The sequence below is a fragment of the Siniperca chuatsi genome, linkage group LG14 (genome assembly GCF_020085105.1).
Source record: "Siniperca chuatsi isolate FFG_IHB_CAS linkage group LG14, ASM2008510v1, whole genome shotgun sequence".
Classification (NCBI taxonomy): Eukaryota; Metazoa; Chordata; class Actinopteri; order Centrarchiformes; family Sinipercidae; genus Siniperca; species Siniperca chuatsi.
Genome location: NC_058055.1, coordinates 3,926,856 through 3,950,573, shown reverse-complemented (window position 1 = coordinate 3,950,573; position 23,718 = coordinate 3,926,856). Strand labels below are relative to the sequence as shown.

At 41.9% G+C, this 23,718-nt stretch overlaps 1 protein-coding gene across 2 annotated transcripts; it reads right to left on the bottom strand.

Annotated features, from left to right (window-relative positions):
* Window positions 1-289: 289 nt before the first annotated feature.
* On the bottom strand, window positions 290-23,152 carry nova1 (NOVA alternative splicing regulator 1). 2 transcript variants are annotated; one of them, XM_044222069.1, is made up of 4 exons: window positions 22,516-23,152; window positions 15,112-15,255; window positions 8,658-8,824; window positions 290-8,339 (listed from the first exon to the last, which is right to left on the bottom strand). In XM_044222069.1, exons 1-4 carry the CDS (start codon window positions 22,688-22,690, stop codon window positions 7,320-7,322), a joined length of 1,506 nt encoding a protein of 501 aa, XP_044078004.1. In that variant the 5' UTR covers window positions 22,691-23,152; the 3' UTR covers window positions 290-7,319. The 2 variants fall into 2 exon arrangements, with proteins under 2 accessions (XP_044078004.1, XP_044078005.1); XM_044222070.1 differs by lacking the exon at window positions 22,516-23,152 and adding an exon at window positions 17,861-18,180.
* Window positions 23,153-23,718: the final 566 nt, after the last annotated feature.

Below are 23,718 nucleotides of genomic sequence, written 5' to 3'. Positions count from 1 at the left end.
TCTAACATCCTACACTCAGTAAACAAACCCAACTATCAAATAAATTTGTGAAATTTATGCTGCTTTTCACCACATAATTGTTGCACCTTAATCTGATTCCTCATTATGTGAGCATTGTGTCCATGTAAACATAGCCATTGTTCACATTTATTATGTGCTCAGATTCAGCGCTCCAGAAATCGACCTATTCATAGAATGTGTTGGTTGCAATTATATAAACACTCGACCTTTCACTTAAGTGAGACAGAGCAGAGGGACAAGGTGGAGAATAAAAGGAACAGAAGACAGGTGATGTTAAAATGAACATTTATAATGACTCTTTGTTGCCGTCGCAAAAATAATCTTTAAAAAACAATTCAATTATTAACACTGAAATGCTGACTTCACTGGTAGTCCACGAGTCATAAAACACAACTCACTGAATTTCTTTTACAAACACAGTACTACAGTTACATTAAATAGTCATTACCGTTAAATCTATTAATGAATAATGTTCAAATAAACTAATAATAAAAACAATGACACTTTTAAAATCATCTCATTCCCTCGCCATAGTAGCTGCTGTCTTTTTATCAACAGTGTATCATTTAGAAAATATACTGCTTCTGAGATGTTTCTCTGACAGAAGCAGAAAACAGACTGGCAGCATAACAATAATGGTACATGAGCTCAAACGTTGTACAATTAGGGTGATGTTTTTCAAGGGGAGTGGAAATGGGATGTAACCATTCCAGTGATCTAACATTTAGTTATGTAGGCTGGCTGCCTTTTGGCTCAGTATGGAATTATTTGGCACTCTTGCTGACAATATTTGCCATAAAAAGTTTTCACAATTTTTCTAAAATGACACAAGAAGACATTTTCCTCTCATTTCTGAATGTATTCAGAGAACTTTTTCATTTTAAAAGACATATAAATGCTGTCCTAGAAAGTCCTTTAGGTAGTTAACACTGCGGACTTTCACAGATTCTCCTCGTCACAAACGAAAGAAAGAACCATTGTCATTAATATCAAAGAGAAATGTACCCAATCAACAAAACATCACTTTTCTTGGGTTGGAATATTTGATCTTATGCTGTCAGTCCATTTTTTTTTCTGAGATGGAAAGAACAGAGGTTAAACGAAGTAAAACCGAACCCCGAAAGAAAATTTACAATGACATGAAAATGGTTGCAAGGTACTGGCATGCTTTCTTCAGTTTACACTTAAGCAAGCATTCAACCCGGCAGAATTGTCCAGATAACCAGAAAACAAATGAACAGTCTTGCAGAGTTTGACAATAAAAGTGGTGTAAAATATCTAACACATACATGAGTTCTTGGGGATGGAGAAGGTCAACTAAGTTCACGGGAGGTTCAGAGGGTCAAAGACAAAAATGGCCTCATGTCTGGTTGGCAAAGAATCCTGTATTTTCTCAGAAGGGCTCAGAAATACCTTAATCCGTTTAAAGGGCGGACACAGTAGCAGGTGCTCAGTGTAATGAAACACAAATCGTGATATCGTGTAGGCTGAGAGAGTGAGACTCAGGGAGAAGAGGTTTTAAGAGAGGAGCAAGCAGCCTTAGCCAGTTTGTAGCGTTTAAAACCAGTCCTAGCCTTCTTGTGAAAGGGCTCCGTGGGGGCGGATGAACGTCCGGGATACATTTGGAGTGAAAATAAAAACAAACATAACAACTTTTGGAATGATACTGTAATTCGTTTGGCATTCAGATGTGAAGCAGTAAATGCAACGACAGGGGTTTGTAACACAACATGAAGAGAGAAATATCATTCATGTAACTAGGCCACTCAAAGTCTAATAGGTTTCCTCTGTGATTTTTATCATGTTGAGGTGGCAGAGGCAATCTTGATTTTGCTGGTGCCGATTATGTCTCTCAGACCTGACTGTTATATCAGCCAGACCTTGAGCTTGCATCCCTCTGTACCTTCAGCCCAGTGCTTCAATCCCAATTTGCTGGAGAAATAAAAAAACATTTTTGAATTTGTGGTTTAAAGCAAAAGAGGATGCAGATGGACAAATGTCTACAGATCCCTCCTGGTTTCACATGTTAGTTTAAAACAAAGCACTCAGTGATTGACACAAACCTCTGCTGAAGGGAATGTGAAGGAGAAGCCTTCAAGTGAGGAAACAAGTGCTACTTTTCTATTTTGTCTGAGACTCCAGCCCTTTCCATCATTCATGAGACCCAAAAGGATCAGGGAATAAATAAATAAAAGTAACATCAGAGCAACAGCAAATAATGGCAAAAAAATAAAATAAACTGTTGAAAGCCAACATAGTTTGCTTCATTTCACACCCAATATGACCCACTGATCAGTAAAGTGCATTTATGCAACACTAAACAAACAAGATAATGTTGACAGCGAATCGGAAGTTGTGTTAAAACATATCTGGTTCATGACTATGGCCGTGTGAGGCCTACCTGACTATAGCTGAAATCTGACATAGATATTAACTCTACATGTAATTGACATTCCTGCCCTGAATTTACATTAAAGACTGATTCGAAGACATTCGACAGAAATAAAAAAAGAGTAAATGGGTACATTCATAGATTAGATCTGGGCTTTCAAGCTATGACATAAAAAAAATCTAAAAACATTATGGGGCAGGTTATATGAGGTTCAACCTGTTTCTAAAATAAATGCATGTCTGATATCCGAAAACAGCAAAACACAAGGAGCCAATGCACTGAATAACATTTTCACGTTTGCTTGTTTCACATTTTTAATACTCCTCACTGTACCTAAAAATCTAACTCTGATGTAATATCTTCTCTGATGATGTGTAGAGAGATGAACTTTGATTGATGAGAACTGGATCTGAGATGTGTGTGTGTGTGTGTGTGTGTGTGTGTGTGTGTGTGTGTGTGTGTGTGCGTGTGTGTGTGTGTGTGTGTGTGTGTCATTTTTTTGGGCCAACATGACAATAATGAGCTCCCTCCCAACTCACAACATAAAAAACTATTTTTTAAACATGAGGCGAGTAAACTTAAGTGCTTTACATTTGACTGCATGCAGCGTTATGTCTTTGAATGCTGCGAGACACCTCGCAAATTTTTGTAATTTTTTTCCTCCATAATTTACTTTGATACCATGCAATAGAAGACGTGCAAAAAGATAACACCTAACTCCACAAACACATTTTTGATTGTTAATGGTATGTTATGAATGCTTATAACATGTTATGCTTAGTCCATGCTGGCCTATAGAGACATTTGTGAGACAGCAGTACTTAAGCCACAGGTCAAACAAACACACAAGGGATGCATGGAGTGTAAAACAACATGGATCCATAAAAATCACAATCTTTAACTCTTACTCTATGTACCTATGGGATAAAACAATGCACAAAAAGTTCTTTGTCCTTTGTTTTCTTAAGTAATGTATTTGATTATCTTTTCTTAACTTAAAAGACAGTGTTTGATTGGCACTTGATCAGCACTTCTAAACAAGTTATTGATATCTAACATTTGATCGCACATCTACAATTTCAGAAGCTGCGGAGGTCTAGTTTGGCACAGGTTGTACTATGGAGTCTATTATTACTTTTACTATCTTACCAGTACTGTATAGTATTCTATACACCTCGTTTTATGCTCCAGCCTTTTAGAGCATGTTTCTAATCAACAGACCAGACATCTTTTCAACTAAAATATTTTGTATAGTTTACTTATCAAATAGCAGCATTTTCATAACTTACAAAAAGTACATGTAAACCTATTCATTCAAAATCTTAGTAATTTCAAAGGTTCATACAACAGACATAAAACACAAAACAGGACAACATGCTACTATATTGCTTCCAATATTCTTTACATTTTCTTACTGTCAAACTAAATCATCAATGACAGAAATATGGACACCACCGGTTGATGATGAGTCATCATAATGCACAAACAAATCGCAAAGCTAATCTTAATCAGGCTTAGTTGGCACTCTCATCATCCACACAAATATAACATAGTTCACATTGTATCGACAACGCTGGACTGCATTTGGACTACAAACTAGAATAGCTACAATAAAGTACATATAGATCATATGACATGACATATTGTATTCCACAGAAATGAATTCTAGTCATTTTCAGATAAGAGGATATGCATAAAGGATGTCATTGTTTCAGCTTGAGGTCACAAACAAGTTCCCACCTTACTCTCACTATCGTATGCATTCTGTCCTTACTAGGCTTTGTTTAGAGGCTGAAACTTGAGCTCAGTTTGTTCAGCCAACATATGAATATTTATTCAACCAAGATTTGCCTCATTTTGGAAGAAAAAACAACACTTTTTCTTCCCTTAAAAGGCCATAGTTCACAGTCTAAACTATTCTAAATCCTCATTGTTCTTCTTATAGAGGGAATTTGATACTTTGAGCTAACGTTGCTGGTTGGTCTTGTGGGTGTCACAGTTTTGGAGGCAGGTGTTTTCTGTGCATTTTAGCCTTGTGAACTCTACGGCCTGGGAAAATATTTTCATACCCTTATGACCTATAGTGCATAACTCCCACCAGCAGCACACCCAACACACCGCCCATGAGAAGACAAGACAGGAGGAAGGAGAAAGAGGGGGAGAGCACAGTGTAGGAAGAAGCACAGACAGGGATTAGGACACAGGATGAATCCCAGAACAGTGAGAAACAGCAACATGCAGGGGAATAAAATGTTGAGAGAAAGAGGAAAGTTAATGAGGGGCAGAGAGAAATAGTGTTTGGCACAATGTATAGATCAGAGAGCTTTGAAGGAGAGCTCTCTGCAGTCATGCAGTCCAGTTGCATTGATAAAACATCCCCTTGTTTTGTGCTTGTATCTTATTATATGCTAAATTCTTGGGCAGTAAAAGGTTATCTTATGCTATGATTTCATTAGTGGCCAGATTGTAGTTATGGATGACTGTGAAGCCTTCCAGACACGTAGTGAAAGGAACGATTTCAGTTAGGAAGAAAGGCTCACTGTTGCAATTGCCACGCATAATGTTCAGACACAAAGAGTTGCTTCAGACACTTTCAAATCCATTTACTTTCAAACATGAATTATGAAAATGAAAAGAGAACACTATTCATTAAATTTCCCAAAAAACAGGAGTGGTTCTGATTTTTTTGGACACTTCTCAGCACCAACCCTCACAGCCGTGTATTCAGAAAGCTGATCATAGAGCTTGGGTTGATGGGGACAATTGAAAGATGTCTTTAGAGCGGGGAAGTGGACGTAATAGGACTGGAAAATACAGTGCAGGAAAATGTGGTGGGAATAATTTGTGGTTTGCTAATTTAAGTGCAGTGCATTGGTACTGGTAAACAGAAACATCACAAGACGCTGGAGTATAAATGCTCTTGTGGAGATATCCCTTCTGTCAGTATTGGTAGGTCTTGTGTATGTGACATAGATGTGCACATTAAAATATACTCACATCCCAGCAGGGACAGACATGCTTTACATTGTGTTCTTAATGTCTCACAGTGCAGTCTTCAGAGACCCAGTGTACTCAGGATGAACACCATGGATAGCAGCACAGAAGGAAGCCAAGGTAATCTTCGAATGCTTGGAAATGCTCTAGACAATTAGCCTCCCTGCATTAGACAAACAATTGCCCATAAAAGACAACGATGCCAAAACATTTCATGATGTTACATTACGTGCTCCACCTGAAGTTAGTGAGCATAAACGTGTTTTGGGAACGATAACAGGCTGCCTGGATGAACTGCAGAATCGTTTTGGTTTTTTTTTTTTTTGTCTTGATGCAAATTGGGAAGGATGGCTCACAGAAAAAGTGTGTCCAAACCTTCTTTTCAAGTGTCATTCTACTTCCCTTTCATTAGTGTATGTCTCTTGACTATTTGGTACCCTTAATGTAAAGGCAATAGTTTCTTTGTTCACAGATATTGGTTCATACAGCTTTTCTTATCAAAATGCTTTTGTAGTGCTTTGTTCTCTTTGCGAACTGAACTGGTTAGACACTGCTTCAAGGTAGTCTGAGCTTTAAGTTAATTCTTGGGAGTTACAAATGTGTGACTAAGGCAAAAATATTGTCAAGTAAAATCTAGAGTATGGCCAATTTTTAGAAGGAAAAAAAAAGACCTGCATTGGGAGCGAGGATGGACTTGAAATATTAAGACTGGATTGCTTTTCATCATGAAATGCTGAAATCAATCCTTTTTCATTAGGTGAGAGGCTGGGTCAGATCCAATGGGCTACTAATGGCTGGACGACACATCAAGTAAATCAAGTAAAGAGAATAGTCGCCAGAGAGATTCTGATTTCATGGCAAAGTAGATATAAACCTAATCCTATAGCACCAAGAAAGGGTTAAACAACATATTTCTGTGTGTTTGTAGCTATGACTGAATATGCAAATACGTTTCAGTGTTTGTGGGTTTGTGGGAGCATTATCTATGTGTGTTCATGTAAAATATATTTATACATTCCTGTGTGTCTCCTCTATCCTCTCACATTGATTATTTAACCCCTGAACTATACTTGCAGACAGCAACAGTGAAGTTCAGACTGGGTTTGAGTTATACATTTCTTTCACTGCAACACAATATTTGATCCCTGTAAATAAAAAATAGCGATAGGCTAATATTGTTTTTACATTCAGATCAACCTGCATTCACAGGTTTAAATAATCTATTTGTGTTTGAATGAGACCATGTTAATAAATAAAGGATGAAAATATAAAATACCCAAATTTAGAAACTTCAATTATGATATGAGCCAGAATTCAACATATGTCAACATAGACATGATTTCTTTAAAGAAATTATCCTCAGATTGCTTCCCCATAGACTGAGATGACCTCAGGTGCTTGTCATAAAACCTCTCCCCTGTTAACAATGCCTTCTGCATTGTATACAAAGAGCAAGGTTTGTAAAACAGCTCTATCAGCTGGCTGGAACTTCATCAGACACACTCAACTCACCGGGAGCTGAGGTTTGCAACTGAAATTAAAACCAACAAAACCCAAACAGAAAAAGATAAATAAAACAGCTATGAGGTTTTGGAGGAGGGTGATACCCTGCGGCCTCACCCTTGAATCTGCAGCTTGGCAGTGGACCAGTTCAGCTTACTCTGATCACCATCGTCAAAAGGACTCGACACAAACTTTTAAAAAACATCAGGACGTCAGTCCTAAAAACACATTCACATATCACACACACTTATCTTGGTTGTCTCCCCCACCTCCTCCTTTGTGATTCTCTCATTTGATACTGAAATATTGAACAGATATTTGGACATTTCTTTTTTCTATTCATCGTGACCCTCTCAATTCCCTTCTATCTCTGTCTTCATCCTTTCCTTCTTTCCTCTTCTTTTTCCTTTTAGCCCACCTTTTGTGGGTTGGTAGCGCGCACGCCCTGCTCGTAAGTGATCCGCTGGCTGATCAGATACTGCGCTGCTTGCGTAGCGGCTGGTGACCCTGTTATGGTAACTTTACGGTTCCGAGTACCAGGAATGAATTCTCCCTTTTTGGAGATCTGGATGCGGGCTCCTGTTAGCTCCTGGTACTCTACGAGCGTTTTCCCTCCTTTCCCCAAAATGGCACCAACCAGATTCTCAGGAACAGCAATTTCAACCACGTCCTTGGCCCCATCCGCAAGCTTCTCTGTTGCCAATAGGGAGGAGGCCATCAGTGGGGATGAAGCATTTAGGTAACCATTGGAAGCCCCTGTAGCAGCTGCTAGAGAACCCAGGGAGAACCCCCCGAGGCCTGTAGCAGGGTGGCCGGCACTGCTGGAGGCATCGCTAGCATAGGAGGCCAGTAGGTTAGCCGCAGCAGCAGCAGCCGGGTTAGCACTAGCTGCTACTGCAGCAAGGACCCCAGAAGCAGCTGCAGGGTTGAGGCCCAAGCCCAGGGTGTTAGTGTTGTAGCCGTAGCTGGCCAGTGTGTTGAGGGCTGAGGTGATGGCCAGCAGATCATTGCCAGAGAAGCTGGACATGGTAGCAGGGAAGGCGCCCATTCCTGTCAAGCCGGCCTGGCCCAGAAGGCTGGAGGCAGTGGCAGCAGCTGCGGCTGCATTGGGCAGCACCTCGGCCGTATTAGCGTAGGGGGAGCCGGTGGGGTTGGAGTTGGCCACTGGGCCCGAGACGTTGGAATAGCTGATGTTGAGGCAGCTGCTGCTCTGAGGGTCCTCCTGGATCTTTTGTACTATGATTTCCACAGCCTTGCGGTTCTGTTCAGGCTCCCCACTGATGGTTACCACTCTCTCCTGCAGGTTGATGCCCTCTGGTTTCTGTGAGAGCTGCACCCAAGCCCCTGACTGCTCCATCACTGCTTTCACTGTGGCTCCACCCTTGCCAATGATCAGCCCAGCTGTGCTATTGGGCACGATCAATTTGGCCTGTAGAGAAATAGAAATATTTAAGTAGCAATAAAAGGTAACAAGAGAAAGATTTACTGGAATAAATGTTCAACAGAAAGAGGGATATCTTTCACTGAGTCAGAGTACTACACCAGCCCCCGCTTTACTCAGCGATTTGTTAATCCCAGGGGTTTAGGCTGCAGCTGCCACACGACTCTGTCTAGCTATGAAAGACTGTAGGTAAAAATAACCACATACCCTCACATTTTCCTGACCCTACCAGACTGTGGGTCGTGGCACAGAGAACACGTAAGACTGGCAACTAATAAACAAGGTGTCCTGGAAGTAGTATCTCACCTGTTTGACGCGGTCGGGGTTGACAGTGGTCTGTGGCTGCAGTATGCTGACTGGTTCGGGTTTCTGGGCGCTCTGGGGCATCTCGCGGACTTTCTCCGCAATGAAGTTGTGGACACCATTGAGGGCTTCGACTGTACCCTGTATGAGACAGACGCGTTCTGTTGTTCCTATGATGAGAGAGGAGGAAGACGACAAACACAAGTGATCAGTTACTGTAATGTGCTCTGAGTGGATACTTGGCGAGCAGATTTGAGGGATTTGCTAGGGGCTGGACTAAAATCTACATTTATATTAAGATGTCTTGGCAATGAAAAATGTTCCTTGACATTTCACAAAGAGACCCAATTACTAAGCTATTCCTTGCTTCCTCCATTTACACAATCAACAGAGAAACAGCTGAAAGAAAGAACCGTGCTTGGTTAGTGAGCCACGGGTTGGGGGGGGGGGATTCCTCTTCAATGATGTAACTCTTTCAGTGCTGTAATACTGAGCCTGTCCTTGCCTTGCAGCTCTTATAGACTAAGCACACACTTGTTCCTCCTCTAGGCTTCTTTCTACACCCACATTGACGAACCAACTGGCATTCCGTTGCCATGGTAAAGGGGCCGAGCCGTGGAAACAGGTGATGCAACAGCGAGTCCTTTATACTTGCTTGCATGATTTTTAAACCACTCTCCCTTTTGTATCAACCTCCCTGCCTAGCTCTCTTTAACATTTTACTGTTCTTTGGTTGAAGAGAATATGAATATGTCTCCCGATTTTATTGCATGACTTAAGAGACAGCATAAATCAGCATAGGGCAAATATCTTAGTGAGAGGAAAGTGTCACATTTCCCCCACTGATTGAGTAAAATGTGTAAATGGATAAGACCAGATAATAAGGTGAGCTTGTGTCTGAGAAGCACTGCTCTACTGCATCTTTGGTATTTCCATCTCTAATTCAACTGAATAGCAAATTACAAGATTGGGTGACACACACATCTGCATCTATCCTCCTAGCCATTTATAAGAACACAGGAAATGCTGAAATAAATCCAAGGAAATTAGCCAAAGTCAGACCTGATTGGCTTTATACCATAGACACGTCTAATAATGGATTTAAATAGTCAATAGGTCAGTTCAAGCATGTCAGGAAAACCAGTAGGAAACTCTAATTTGGCAAAATGGGGGAAAGGGCACCTGACCTGTAACTGACCTTATTTCTTAAATGGAATATTATTACTAACATTTCAAAATGTTAACAGAGACAATTCAATAGATTAACCACATGCATGGAGCTTTAAGCATTGGCTGCGGTGGACATGTTCAAAAATATCCAAAATCCAGTCGGTTGTCTGAAAATGAATCAGACAAGATAAACTGTGTTATTTCCTATTAAGCCTATTCCCTGGTCCCATTGTTTCTATTAATGGTGAGTATGTATGTGGAAATGTTGAAAGGATATTAATTCTTGTGTATGGAATCCTCTTGTATATGCAGCCAGGATACAAACAACAGGCACAAAATATAAAATATGAGGTTGGAACTAATATTTATGCAAAACCTAATTTCACTGCAGGTAAACATAAAAAACTGGGGCTTGCAGGCAGTGACTTCACCTTAATCTGACTTATTGGAATTTACTTTGACTAAGCAATCTCTTTGCTTGCCCTACCCCGATGCAACAAATTATAAACTAGGCCATCTTGAGTGATGCAACACGTCCTTAGAAGACATATTGCCTTGAGTATTGCTTTTTCTTCACTTTTCCAACATTCATTGCTGGGTGAGGAGGCCCCTCTACTTTGCTTGGTACAGTAACCTCTAGTTAAACATCTCTGCATTTAGAAAGGTCTTCAAGGAGTGACAGTGCTGCTTCCAGGTCAGTTTATCCTAAGGCAGAGACCATGCTATATGACTACAGCCTTTGTCTCAGATGAGACACCATAAAGAGGACATGAAACTACCTGAATGCTACATTTTTATTCTCCACCCTTTTCACTTCTTGAATTGCTTGTATCAGCTTTTGCCTTCTGTCTCTTTTTGAGGGTGACGAATTTCATAATAAAAGCTCTGCGCTTTGAGTTGCAGTAAGAGTTAGCTCGTCCTCTTGTTGGCAGGAGGGGAGAGAAATGTGTCAGTGCCCCTGAGAGCACACATCTCAGCCTTCATTTTTCCCCAAGAGAGCAATGACTCTCAGGTTTTCTATCTTGAGCCTGAAGTAAGAAACTTTCAATACTTCTGTCTTGTTGTTTAAGTTTTTCTGTGGTGGGAATCTGCCTCTGCCTTGGCTTGTTCCAAATCCTTGGTTTGATTTATTCAGATTGTTAGCATGCCACACATACACTCACCCATAATTACTATTATCACATCAGCAGATTTTTTAAGTAATTATTCACACTACAAATTGAGCTGGAATGTTTTTGTTGGAAATCCCAGTGCTGAATATATTCATCATGTCACGTTGTTGCCATATGGCATGCTTTTCTAAAATGTAAACACTGATTTTAAATGTGGGGATCTTTTGTGGCATGCCATTTATATCCAGTAAATCAGAAACAGTCTCCTGGACAGCTTTTACATTACATCACACCCTGACCAGAGGTTCCCAACAATCACTGTTGCCATTTTTGAAAAAAGACAGTAAACACACCATGCTTATCATAGCCTTTTTCTGGCATTTAGTACAAAGAAATATGCCATTAAATTACAGACTGGTTGCTGCATGTACCTGGTCCTAATGCACTGTAAGACAAACAAGTAAATAATAATAATAAATAAAACTTGTTACCACTAAATTGTAAATGTAGGCAGAAACAGGATACTGTGGGCCCTTTTGGAATAATAGATAGCATCATTTAGGACTGCAGTAATGTAGGATCTGATTCCTGTGTCGCATTAAAATACACCAGGGATTTTACTATTAGAAGGAGAACTGACACAAAATCGGGTAGGACTTTGATCAAAGCTTAAAGTCTGCAATAGTTTGAATGCAACTCAGTAGTGTCTTTCATTAGATCCTCTCTGACTCCTGAATGCACACAAATGCCCTCCAGTTTGTGATGCAGGCTTTCGGTAAAAATATGTACTCTCTAAACCCAAGCTGACATAACCCTGATTACATCATCAACTGCTTTAGTACTACTCCTTGTGACGAGTAAACTGACCTCCATATGTAAAATTTGTGGAGTGCCCCTTTAATCAACTGACCTTTGCCAATCACAAAAAAGAAATTGCAGCAGCTGTTTGGTTGCAATGACACATCCAATATTGTGCTTGCAGATCGGGCAAACAGAGAGGCTTACTACATTAGCACCATAAAGCAGAACAATCGTAGTGTAACAACAACTGTGCCTCCTGTTGTTCACTGGAGGCACAGACATGAATCTGGAGAAAGAAAAGGCTGCAGTTTGTCTTAGTTTGAAATCCCTGCCCATGATGTCATCCTAGACTGAAGTGATACTGTCCGATAGGGAACATTAGTGAGTATACATTGCATACGGAGATACGGTTGAAAAACAACAAAGTGTAGATCCTTTGTCTGCTCTGAAGGAAATACCTCACCTTATACTCTGTGGAATAGTGGTGTTTTTCCAGTATGAGGTCACATTTTGTGATTGATATTTTAATGATCAGATAATGGAAAACATACACCCAGTGTTTCTATGACATCACAACAGCTTCATCTGTTAGTGCTGTACAAAGTAACTCAATACATGTACTTGTCCGGAGGCCAGCTGCACAAAGCAAAGGGTTTGAAGTTTTGTTTCTAAGTTTATGTTCAAATCGTGAACTCCCACGGCTCTCTCTACAGCTGCTTTAATATGCGGATGTGTGTAAGTAGGTGTGAGTAGGTGTGTGTGTGTGTGTGTGTGCTGAATGCACAGTACGAGTGGGTGAATGCATAGCCTGCTGCATTTATGGGGGCTCGGGTAATCCAGCTATGCAACAGTTCAGGCGGGTTCAAACCAAATAATAAAAACAAAAACAGTCAGTGCCCATGTGCTAGGAGGCAAGCATGCAAACAACATTTGACGAGAAGTATGATGTCATCTTTTCTGCCCTGAACTCTCCCAACTACCAAGAACTAAATCTGAGAGAAACAGTGAGTGGGGAGGAGGAAAGAGGAAACTTGGCGTGTGTTGGAGAAGCTTGAGTACAGCTGGGAGAGGGGTCATGTCCACAGAGAGAGATTGAAACAGGCTATTTCTGGGCCTGCCCCCCTGTTCCCTCGCTCACATACAATCATGCATCATCCACACCCTTCACTATCTCCGCTCATCCATCTAAGTCCGCCACAGCAGGGCCCCGGTTGTGCAGTTCCCATCAAGACCTTTGAATTCATGGTCTCATGTCTTACACTGATGGATGGAAGATGTGAGGTGGGTGGGAGTCTCAGACTGAGCCATCACAGAGAGGATTGCAGAGGAAAATGGCTGCATCGGTTGTTGTCCCTTGATTTCTCTAGCGTGCGATTGTGCTGTAGTTGAAGTGTGCTCAGGCTGCTGCAGGATGAGCGATGAGGGCGTGAACTGTTAGCAATGGCATTAGCATGCTATATTAGCCCAAAGTGCAGCTGATTCAACAATGAAGGCAGGTAAAACAGATGTAGCTGACAAGTTTGACGTGCCGAAATGCTTGCCTCTACAATTCAGGCCATCATTTTTTATTAACATCTATATGTTGCTGTTGCAAACTTCACCAAGTTGCCCATACTTAATAGAGTTTTTTTTAAAGGTTTAGCCTCTACTGACTTCTCAGAAAGCGGCACTCTCAGCTATTGTGCAGTGTACAGTAGCAGTCGTTTCATTTTACTTGTGTGGGCCAGAACAACCAGCCAATCAAATCCTTGCCAGCACCCTCTCCCTGAACTCCTCTTCTCACTCATCACAATAATGAGTAGGGGGATGGGCAGAGCAGGTGGTGGCCTATGAACACATCCACGATCCAAAGAGAGAAATAAGGATACATATCACTCATTTGGTCCTGTTCCAGTGAAGTAGCCATAATTCATTCCCTTAAACATAGCTGGCCTTGTGTGTGGAGAATTTCAAGCCGTGCCCTTTAAACGCGTCCTTTCATCAAGTCAAGTCGAGTCAAGTCAATTTTTATTCATATGGCCCAATATACCAAATCACAAATTTGCCTCAAGGGGCTTTACAATCCGTACAGCCTACAACACCGTCTATCCTTAGACATCATGGCTAACAGAAACATGGTGGAAGAAAAAGAAAAAAATGTTTGCTAACACATCCTTCTTCTCCTCTCCCCCACAGCTCAGTAATTCTTTGCCACGGTTCAGTCAGTCCAATATATCACATGTAACTCCCAACAGAACGGGTCAAATTCAAAGCATGTTGTGCATTTTTCCTGTCGGTAGTGTAATATTTTGTGCTCTAAATACTCTAAGGAGTCTTTTTCAGCTGAAACTGTAGAGGTCACAGGACACATTCAATAATGAAGGTAGCCATTATGAAGGAAAATTGAATTCTGGGTAACAATTTTTCTCTGTCTTTGCTGGTAGTTGCTTAAGGCAATCAGAGAACTGACTGTGAACTCTATAATTGCAACATCTGTAGTATTTCTCACATATATATTTTGTGCTACTCATATTTCATAGGTGCACTGCTACCAACTTACTGCTACCAAAAGAGGTAATTATATGTTATAAATATATATATATATATATATATATATATACATACAGTAAAAAGTATACTACTACACAGGGATTATTGCTTGCATCAGTTATCACAGAAACATCTGGACCTAATAAGCAGCGAGACGCTCAGCACCTGTTATTTTTCAGCAGGTTGAAGCCTCCTCTGAGGCATGAAGGACAAACACCCAGACTCCTCTACAACTCAGGCGTTTGTGTTTGGAGGATATGATGGTTCAGCTTTGGCCTCCATGTGATAGGGGTCACCAAGCTGCACGAGCATCCTTCTCCTGTTGCCATTTTTGAGTGAGACTCTCCAGCACAATTAATGCTCTCGATGTACACTACGTGTCCTCTGCGTCACAGAATCTGTGTTTATTTTGGGGGGTATAAAATGGCAGCCGAATGCAATTTTTCCAGAAAAGTGAGACAGCTCTTCCAATGCACTGACATGAAGCCGAGAATACTGTAAAAAAAAAAAACTGCAATGAAGGGTGCAACCTGCTATCCATGCAACTTAATTGAAACTGAAATTGCCTGCAGACCTGAATGCTGCATCTGACAACTGTAATATCTACAGTACATGCATGTTTAGTCCATCAAGGACATAAGGATAATCAAGTTCAAAGTGATTACGATTGGTGTGTGATTAAAATGGACTGCAATTATTCATGAAACGCAAAATGAAGAGGACATATCAAACGCTCTCTTAAACCAAAGCATCGCTCCTTCAGCTAGGTAATGAGTCAGATGACTCCTCTTATATATATAGGCTTTTATGCTCATCAATTTTAATTACTGAGGGTCCATTCTTACCTGGGTAGAAGTCTTTGGATTTGGACAGCTTAATGGTGGCACCCGTCTCTTTCTGCAGTTGTACGATGGTCTGGCCGCCCTTGCCAATTATAGAGCCGGCTGCATAGCTGGGGATCAGCACCTTCAGGAAGTACTCACCCTCCTCTGGGGGAGAGACACACAAAGTGGGAAAGGGTCAAATCTGGTAAAGTAGCTCTGCACATCATAATATACACCATACTGGCACCCAATCCCCAATACCCTGAACAAGCAAAAAAATCGCACTGTGAATACATACAGGAGCTTTGACATATATGGGGAAAGGCAATAACATAATGTGTTGTTGTAATTGTGTCTGTATTCCTCCAGTAAAGGGAAGGTATCTGGAAGGAGATTTTGCCTTTTGAGTTCTTTGTAGCTTTCGGTGCATTCACATTTTATCTCAGATTGGTGACATGTTCTGTGTCCTGTCCCAGATTTCTTGTGGAGTAAATGATGACCTCCTTTCCAGCTTGCAGAGGTCTAATTTTAACTGTTTTCAAGGAGTTTTAGCCTCTGACTAAATACAAAGCCAGGTCCAGTGTTACTAATCATTCTTTACACATGAATAAAACAAATGTAGAATCAAAGAGTCCAATCTGAATGCAAAACGTAGCCTGTGTTTTCTGAGAAACAAAGTTGTACACAGAGGACTAAATGCAAACACACAAAGTCATTATCCATGCAGTTCATGAATGCCAATACAAAGTGATCCTTCTTAATTAACAGACGTGAGAAGAACATATGGGAATCAATCCCACAGATTTGTTCAAAGGCTATACTGCCAAGATGGTCTAAATCTCCTCCATTTTGGAAGGGGCTTCTGTGGCTTACAGTGGCTTGTAGCAGTCAGTGATTGACAGCACATCAGTTTGACGAATTTGCAGCCAAACGTGTTTCTCCCTTTCAGTTGGGAAAGTTCCTTTTCCTACAATGCTAATAGAGAATTAATCAGCACCAAAGTGGGAAAAGTGTCTTTCCAAGAAAACCCTAATCACATTGAGTGCGCTAACCTAGTAAAAAGCAATCGACCACACATTGAGCTTGGACCCGAATATAATTAAAGAACCTGCCAACATACACCAAAAATATCACATTTATAGATGTGGAGCGGCTGTAATTCCCCACTGAATTCCAAATATTATACTGATGACATCATGGTAAACACTTGGTACAGGTGCGTTCTTAGCACTGATACAAATAATCCCCTCCGCATGCTGATTTCGATGCAATGACGTCATGTTCGATCCTTTTCAGCTGCAAGGGTGACGTCACTCGAGCGGGCAGAGATGTAAAAAGGCACTGTCCATCTTTGTAGGATGAGATTTCTAATATGTTTTCAAGTGTAGTATGATACAGATGCCTGTCACCATGTCACTGCATCCTATGTTTTGTGGAGGGTATCGAATGTGGGGGCTTGACCGGCATGGTGGGGAGGAAAGATGGATGGATGGAGGTGGACCGCCCTGCACTGAGACCAACCTGTTGCCTCAGTAATGCACTCATTAGATTCAGATGTGAATGAACATGGCACTGTGACATTAAGGAATTTCACAGCCTACATGTTAGCGCTTCTCCTTATTGCATTAATATGCCCCTCATGTTCCATTCAGACACAGGCTTGTTTTCGTGTACATCACCATAACCAATGGCTCTGACAGATATACAGACAATGACATGATTGTTAATGGAATTCACTTTTGATTTAGATTAATGGTTGTGGAGACAATCCCAAATCCCAGAACATATTATACCCACATTTACCTGAAAGCACAGACATGAAGTGAACATTTACACCACCGTGAAAAGCTAGTAAATATGTCAGGGGCTGGTCAATATGTAATGTTTCTGAGAACATCCTACCAAAAAGAAATAGGAGATAAATGTTGTATGGTCATCTCTGGCAATTATCTGATCTTTAGATTTTCATGCTATATTACAGTCAGCCCACCGCTTTTATCACAATGAATAACAATAAAATGACCTTGGTGAAAAAATAAAGATCATGCATGTCTGACACAGTCGCCGTAAAGCTTTTGAGCCCTCACTCCTATCACGAGATATCTGATACTGTAGCCACACAAAGAATTTAATTTCAGTGCTGCTGCTTATGCAGAATCCAAACATCCAAAGACCTGTTGTTGACAGACAAGCCTAAACCCACTGCGTAACTTTCTGCTCATCTTCAACCAGAGTAAACCCAGCAGGGGAGGAAGCCACTAAGATTCCCTCCATCGCCCTAACAGCCACGTTTGCTGTCATTAGTCAATAATTAATTCTGTCCTAGTGTCTGAGATCACAGTAACAGGTTTTAATGGCGTCATGTGGTAGAGTAAACATGGCAATCTGTTGCTGCAATCCGCCAGGGAACGGGAGCAGTGGGGCACATTGGGAAGCTGAGCCAGTGGGGTGTTAGTTCAAACCCCTGCTTCCAATATTGGAAGGATGGCTTGGAGCAGAGACACGGACGCTGAGCCAAATGTGTTTAGTTAAGTCACTCAAGGGGGGTGGGTCAGGAGGAAATGCCTTGTGACCGTCCTCCCTCCTTCTCACTACCCCTCCAAGTACCCATTCTGCATTTCAATGGACTAACCTGCTGCTGACAGGCAGCAAGGACGATGGAACAAAAATGAGCAATAATGGACAAATGAGCTTTAGGTGTATGAAACTGCACATATTCTAGCATGATGGATAAATTCAACAAGTCAAACAAAAAGAGTTTGAGGCTTACCCATTCTGAGATCTGCTGCTTCTCAAGTCCTCTGTCAGATCGCCATCAATGCCGGGGCACAATCTCTAAAGGGGATTTTAACATTAGCCTAGGCATAGGTGCAATGGTAGTGTTGAGGAATGCGGCCAGTCGACTTTTTCACCGAGGTCTAATTCATCAGTGGGTGCAGAAAAAGAGATTTCACCGCAGCATCCGAGCCATGCCTGCAGCTGGCCAGAGCCTCAATTGTCTGAGAAAATGCTAATGCAGGCTCTCAGTGTTTTCAGTGAAAGACGGCACGCATTGTTCAAGCCTGCATCGGTTTGAAGGGGGTCTTCCCTGCCGCATCACCCTTTTCACTGCTCTCATCCATATTCATCGAGTGGCCTGTCCGTCTGCAGCAGCACGCAGGACTGACACCTCGCTCGGCCAATGGGTAGCCTCCTCCCTCCAGCACGTCATGTCCCCACCCCCTGATGCCGGTCCCAAAAAATTGAATGTTTTCCCCTACTCCGCCTCTTTTGACGCAGCACTATAAAGTATGGCAGTCCATTCACTCACTTTTATAAGTGGAAAGTGACAAAGGTGAAGTGGCTGGGGGAGCCGGCTTCAGCGGTGAATGGAGAAGCATGTAGAGTGACCTTCAACAGTGGCTGAAGAGGTGTATGGATAGCATAAGCAGTTGATGAAGGAGGTGGAGGAGGAGTGATCTGAGACAGCGTGCCTTACGCCACCCACCCTCCTTTCCTCGTTTCCCCCACCCCCAATCCCTTAGACGGCCATGTTTGAGAGGGCGGAGGGGCTCATCAACCATTGCAAATGGCAGTGCCGCAGAATGGTGGAGGGGGGTGATGAAGCCAATCACTACGCCTATAAATCTTACACCGAGAGGTATCTTAAGTGACTGAATGTGTGTAAAAACTGCAATGTGCATGTGTGGAAGTGTCTGTGTGCGCACACGGGGGGTCCAGCTTCATTTTATAGTGCTTTCCAGGGAACCTGTAAAAAAAAAAGGAACTAATTTTTTTTCCTGGCTGATGATTCGTTTCATCCACAAATCAAACCTTGGTTTTGGAGCGAATGCCTTCCAGAAAATTCTACCAGTCTCATTCACTGAGAGATGTTCTAGTATATAGACACAGCCTCCCTGTAGACTCCACTCCCTCTCACAGTCTATCTATCTCTCCTTTTCTCTCCGCTTTGCTCTGTCTTCATTTCAATCGCTCTCTCTCATTCTCTCTTTCTCCGCCACCTGGCAAATTCACAGTCCGCTCACGTCACATCGCTCTGCAAGGGCACCTGTGTCCTTCCCACCAAAAATAAAAAAAATACAGCTCACATTCCTGTGCCAACCTTTCCATTAGCAACATTACGAGATCATACCTAATCCCTCAGCCACACAACCTTTTGGAAGGCACATGCTTGCCAGCAACATGGGCTCAGGGTATGGGTAATTAGAAAGAGAAATGAATGAAAGATCTTCATTTTGAGGAGAGAAGGGCAATGCTGATAAAAGAGGAGAATTTCCCTCATTCAGTGTCCACAGCTCTTAATGCACAACGAGGGGCTCAGCTTTGCCAGAGCACAGGCTTTCTTCTCTTTGTTGTAACTGCCAGTCATGTTAATGATCAGTTCGGTAGGAATAACGTGATCAATATCAGACGTAGAAGAGGGGTTGGTGATTACAGGCTGTCTACCACTATTGCCAGACAGGCTGTGAATTTGCAATGCTGCAAATAATGCATGTGGATCACATGAAACGGGAGGTGATGCTAAAACACAAAGCACAGTGTGACAAGATATTTATGAAACATGTGATTTGTGTAGGAGTCATTACAAATGGTCTGAATGTGCGTTTCATGTGAACATATAGGGAGCTTCTGTTCCTGAGCTCAGCCTGAACTACTGCAGTCCAAATTAGCCTCAAAGAGCTGCACTTTTTTTTCAAATTAGATACTTATCAGAATGACCAGAAGACTGGCTGCTATTTCACCTCTGTAAATCTAATTTTGGTGAGCTACTGCAGATGCTAACACGTTAGAGACAACGCTTGGCTAACTTGTACCATTTAAATGTAAATTTTCTTTTTTTTAAAAACGCCTTAAATACATTTCTAGTGATTTTGGAGAGCAATAAAGGGCCTGTAGACTGTTATTACACAACATGAGTGAACATAGATGCTGCTTAGCTCAGCTGTTCAGGTCAAACTATGCATTAAATGAATTGTACATGTGAAATATACAAATTTTAGTAATTGCATAAACCAGTGGTTCTTAAATCAGTTTAGCCCCAGTTAGCATTCCGTATGTATTGTCATTACTGCACTGAGATTTTATAGGGAAGTAAGGCAGACGTTTTATTCATTTTTGACACTTCCAGGTCAGCATTAAAAGACTAAGCACAAACCAAATGTCCCGTTAGAAATTCTGAACATGTATGTTAAAAGGCAACCATAAATCTGCTCTTAAAGGCCTTTCAAAACCAGTTATTCTTGTATTTGTTCAGTGCATGCAATTCCTGAATCTTAACATTTATTTGAAAATGTTCATCATAGGTCGTCGTGGTGGGAAAAGTATATTGCATACCACATACTTCATTATGCTTTACGATGTGAATTGTATGTGTCCACCTTTTATTCAGAGATAAGACATTACTGCTTACAAAAGGGATTTTCTCATTGTTTTCCTTGATTAAGTGATCGTGTTCTCTACACAGATAAGAACTTGTTTAGGAAGCCATCTGGAACACCTTTGCCTCTGAGAAAACAAGGCAGCCTCTTCAGAGCCAGACCATCATCAGGACACGATTAATTGTGCCGCTCCGGATTCTAGAAGTATAGTGGGGTTGTGATACAGAGATGCCTTAGAAGAACATGGAGTCGGGCTGGTAAAATAGTGTGTAAAACCATCATAGACATGACAACCGTTAAAACTCAGAGCAGTCTATGTGAAGTATGTAGGTTTAGTATTTATTAAGATTTTCCAAACGCAATTTCACACTGTCTAGCCATTCATATCAGCTGGATACTGGATGGGAAGATCATGGCGAAGTCTCTGTGCTACAGCTGAATGGTGGAAACTCTCCTAGAAGCAGGAACACCATGTGACTTCTCTATTCTACAGTGGTTTTAGGGGTGCTAATGGAGGACATATGGGGGCTGAATCTGCACTAAAATACTGTCTGGTGCCACAAGGGTCCTTATGTGCCTTGCTGAAATTACATTTCTGAGGTGCAGCAAAGACATACTCAAGCTGTTAAAAATAAGGGTATAATGCTGCTATATATCATCGAACGGCGAGGTGTCTGGGACACAAAGACAGACAAAGGAAATTTCAGTAACATATGGTGAAGAAACCTGCCTGTTCTCCACGGACGTCTAATTAACATTAAGTTCTTGAATAAGTGGTCCCTTAGAGCTGCAGACCAGAACAATCACAAGCTGAAATAAGATGTACAGTAGCTGGCATACGGAATCAGCCGTCATCCTCACTGCTGCACTCCAACATCTTACTGATGAGTAATAAAGCAAGTGTGCACACACCTCCTTGTAGATTCTTTCTTTCCACTATTTCTCCTCCAGAAAAAGAAACCTGGATCAATTATATAAAATGGCGCTGCAGTGTTTCTGTAGTCTTTTCCCCCCCAACAAGTAGTTCTCACTATTCTCACTACTCCCTGATTTTCTGTGATGTGCTTGTAACATTTCCAGTCTCTTATTATCCTTCAGTTTGAATGTGTGAGTTTAGATTCTCATGCAGGGATAGATGGAACCAACCACTTTACCCCCCCAAAAAAGGTGCTGATTTGTCAACATCTACACCACCCAGCTCTGCTCACTGAGCACTTGCATGTTTTTCATTTGCATTTAAGTATTTCTGAATTGTAATTTCACCATCATACAGTGTGCTGACAGTCCAGACAGCCTAAAAGCTGGTGTGGCAAACATCATGACAGGCTAACAAAAATACCAAACAGATGCTGAGATTTGGCTTACCCCGCAACCTATAAATAACTCGACTTTGATAGGAATCTAGGCTACAAGAGGTGATGAGTGAACTAGTTATACTGGGTTGTATGATTTTCACAGGGTGGTTTTCCTGAATAGCTCACTCCAACATTTGGACTTCAAAACGCACACTGAACTTCTGACAGTGTTAATGTGACATCAGCAGAATTTCAACCCACTAAACTCTCCCACACCACTGGCACTAAATCTACAAAGTCCATCATACAGCTCAAGTGAACACAAGAGCTCTGTTATTTTGTCAACACTGAACTGTCACAGGTTTATTGCGAATACTTCCCCTTTAAGCCTCTACACGCAAATCATCGCTTCTCCACCGAATTAAAGACAGCGTACCTCCAGATGTGGAGCAGAGAGGTGATGGGGTTCAAACTCAAAGCTGACCTGAGCTGAGGAGGCTCTCTCAGGCCGCCTGCTCTCCCTGCTGGGATATGCAGCGTTTAAAGTAACAGCCATAAACACAGTCAGTGTTTCAAAGTGCCAGCTGCACAGGTGCTGCATGTTACAGCACGTAGTTTCTGTGCATGCAGTGGGGGGATATTGAAGGCAGTGTTTTGCTGTTATACTTCCACCAGTGCATGCAAAGGCTTCTACAACACCAGATCTGACTTCGTGTGGAGGAGACTCGGTGGATGGTGTGTATCTCTCTTACCTCCAGTGTTGGTGCGCTTGGTACAGCCGGCCTCCTCCGCCGGAGTTTCCAGCGGTCGTTTGCGGGAGTCCGGGTTATCAGCCTCCATGAGGGGCTGCTGCAGGCTGTTGAGGTTAGGATTTGAGTATATCCCGTTATGGTCCACGGCCGCTCCGCCACCACCGGCCATCATCATCTTTTCCCCCGGAGCAGTAGATCAATTTGCGCTATTCCCCCTCACACACACGGCGCCCTCACCACCACATAGCCTGATAACGCGCACCGAGATATGAACGACAAGTTTTAGGGGGCTCGAAACGGTCTCAAAGGGATCAAAATGTCAGACAACACCGGGATCAGGGTCTCCTGTTTCCGCTGCTCCGCTGCTTGTCCCGCGCGTCTCTCACAGAGCTAAATATAAAAATCCCACTGAGTGAAATGCGCTCATTGAACGCGCTCAGCGCCGCTCCAACGGCATGCTCCTTATTGTTGACGCGCAAAACAACCCCGCGCCTCAAAATAAAGCCGATCAGCCATTAAAACAAGTGCAACAGCTTCGCAGAGGCAAGACGCAGGAAGACAGCTTTGTTAAGTCATCTTCACGTCATGTTTCTCTGTGAAGTCCTGCGTGTGATAAGTGCAGCTGTTGTTATTGTTGCCTTTGTAGTGCAAGAGGGGAGAAATAGAGTTTGAGAGCTCCAGAGGACTACAGTGCCACTGACCGGCCGAAAGACGAGGCCAATAAAGCAGAGATCATCTATGGACTGAAGCCTCTGCTTTTCCATTTCATCTCACTGTCTCTAAACAAACATTTGAATTGATTTGACCTCATTTTATAGTTTACCTAAATGTTGCGACATTGCTTTTTTAGTTTTTTTAGAACCTAAACACAGAACACCTCAGGTATACTGATAACAGAAGTATGACCTATGGTTATGTAATACTAAGCAATGACAAACGTGCCTGTGTTAAGTGATCTGATCTTATGTTCAGTATTATTTCACTATATTTATTTTTCTAACACAAAAATCCAAACATATACATGCCAACGGTGCACTTCCAGTAGCCTACACTTCCACTCATTTCTGGGATTCTCTAGTAACAGGTGTCACTATCCTGAGACATTACTGTCACAAAGGAAGTTTGCATTAGAAAGAAGTGAAATAATCCCACTCCATTGGCATCTGTGTCGACTTGTTAAAACATTCAGAAATTTAATATGAA

Coding starts and splice junctions, on each gene's coding strand:
- nova1 (XM_044222069.1), bottom strand. CDS start 22,690: ATGATGATGGCCGGTGGTGGCGGAGCGGCCGTGGACCATAACGGGATA. Junction 15,256..22,515: donor CAAGCGCACCAACACTGGAG/GTAAGAGAGATA, acceptor TCTCTCCCCCAG/AGGAGGGTGAGTACTTCCTG. Junction 8,825..15,111: donor ATCCAAAGACTTCTACCCAG/GTAAGAATGGAC, acceptor CTCTCATCATAG/GAACAACAGAACGCGTCTGT.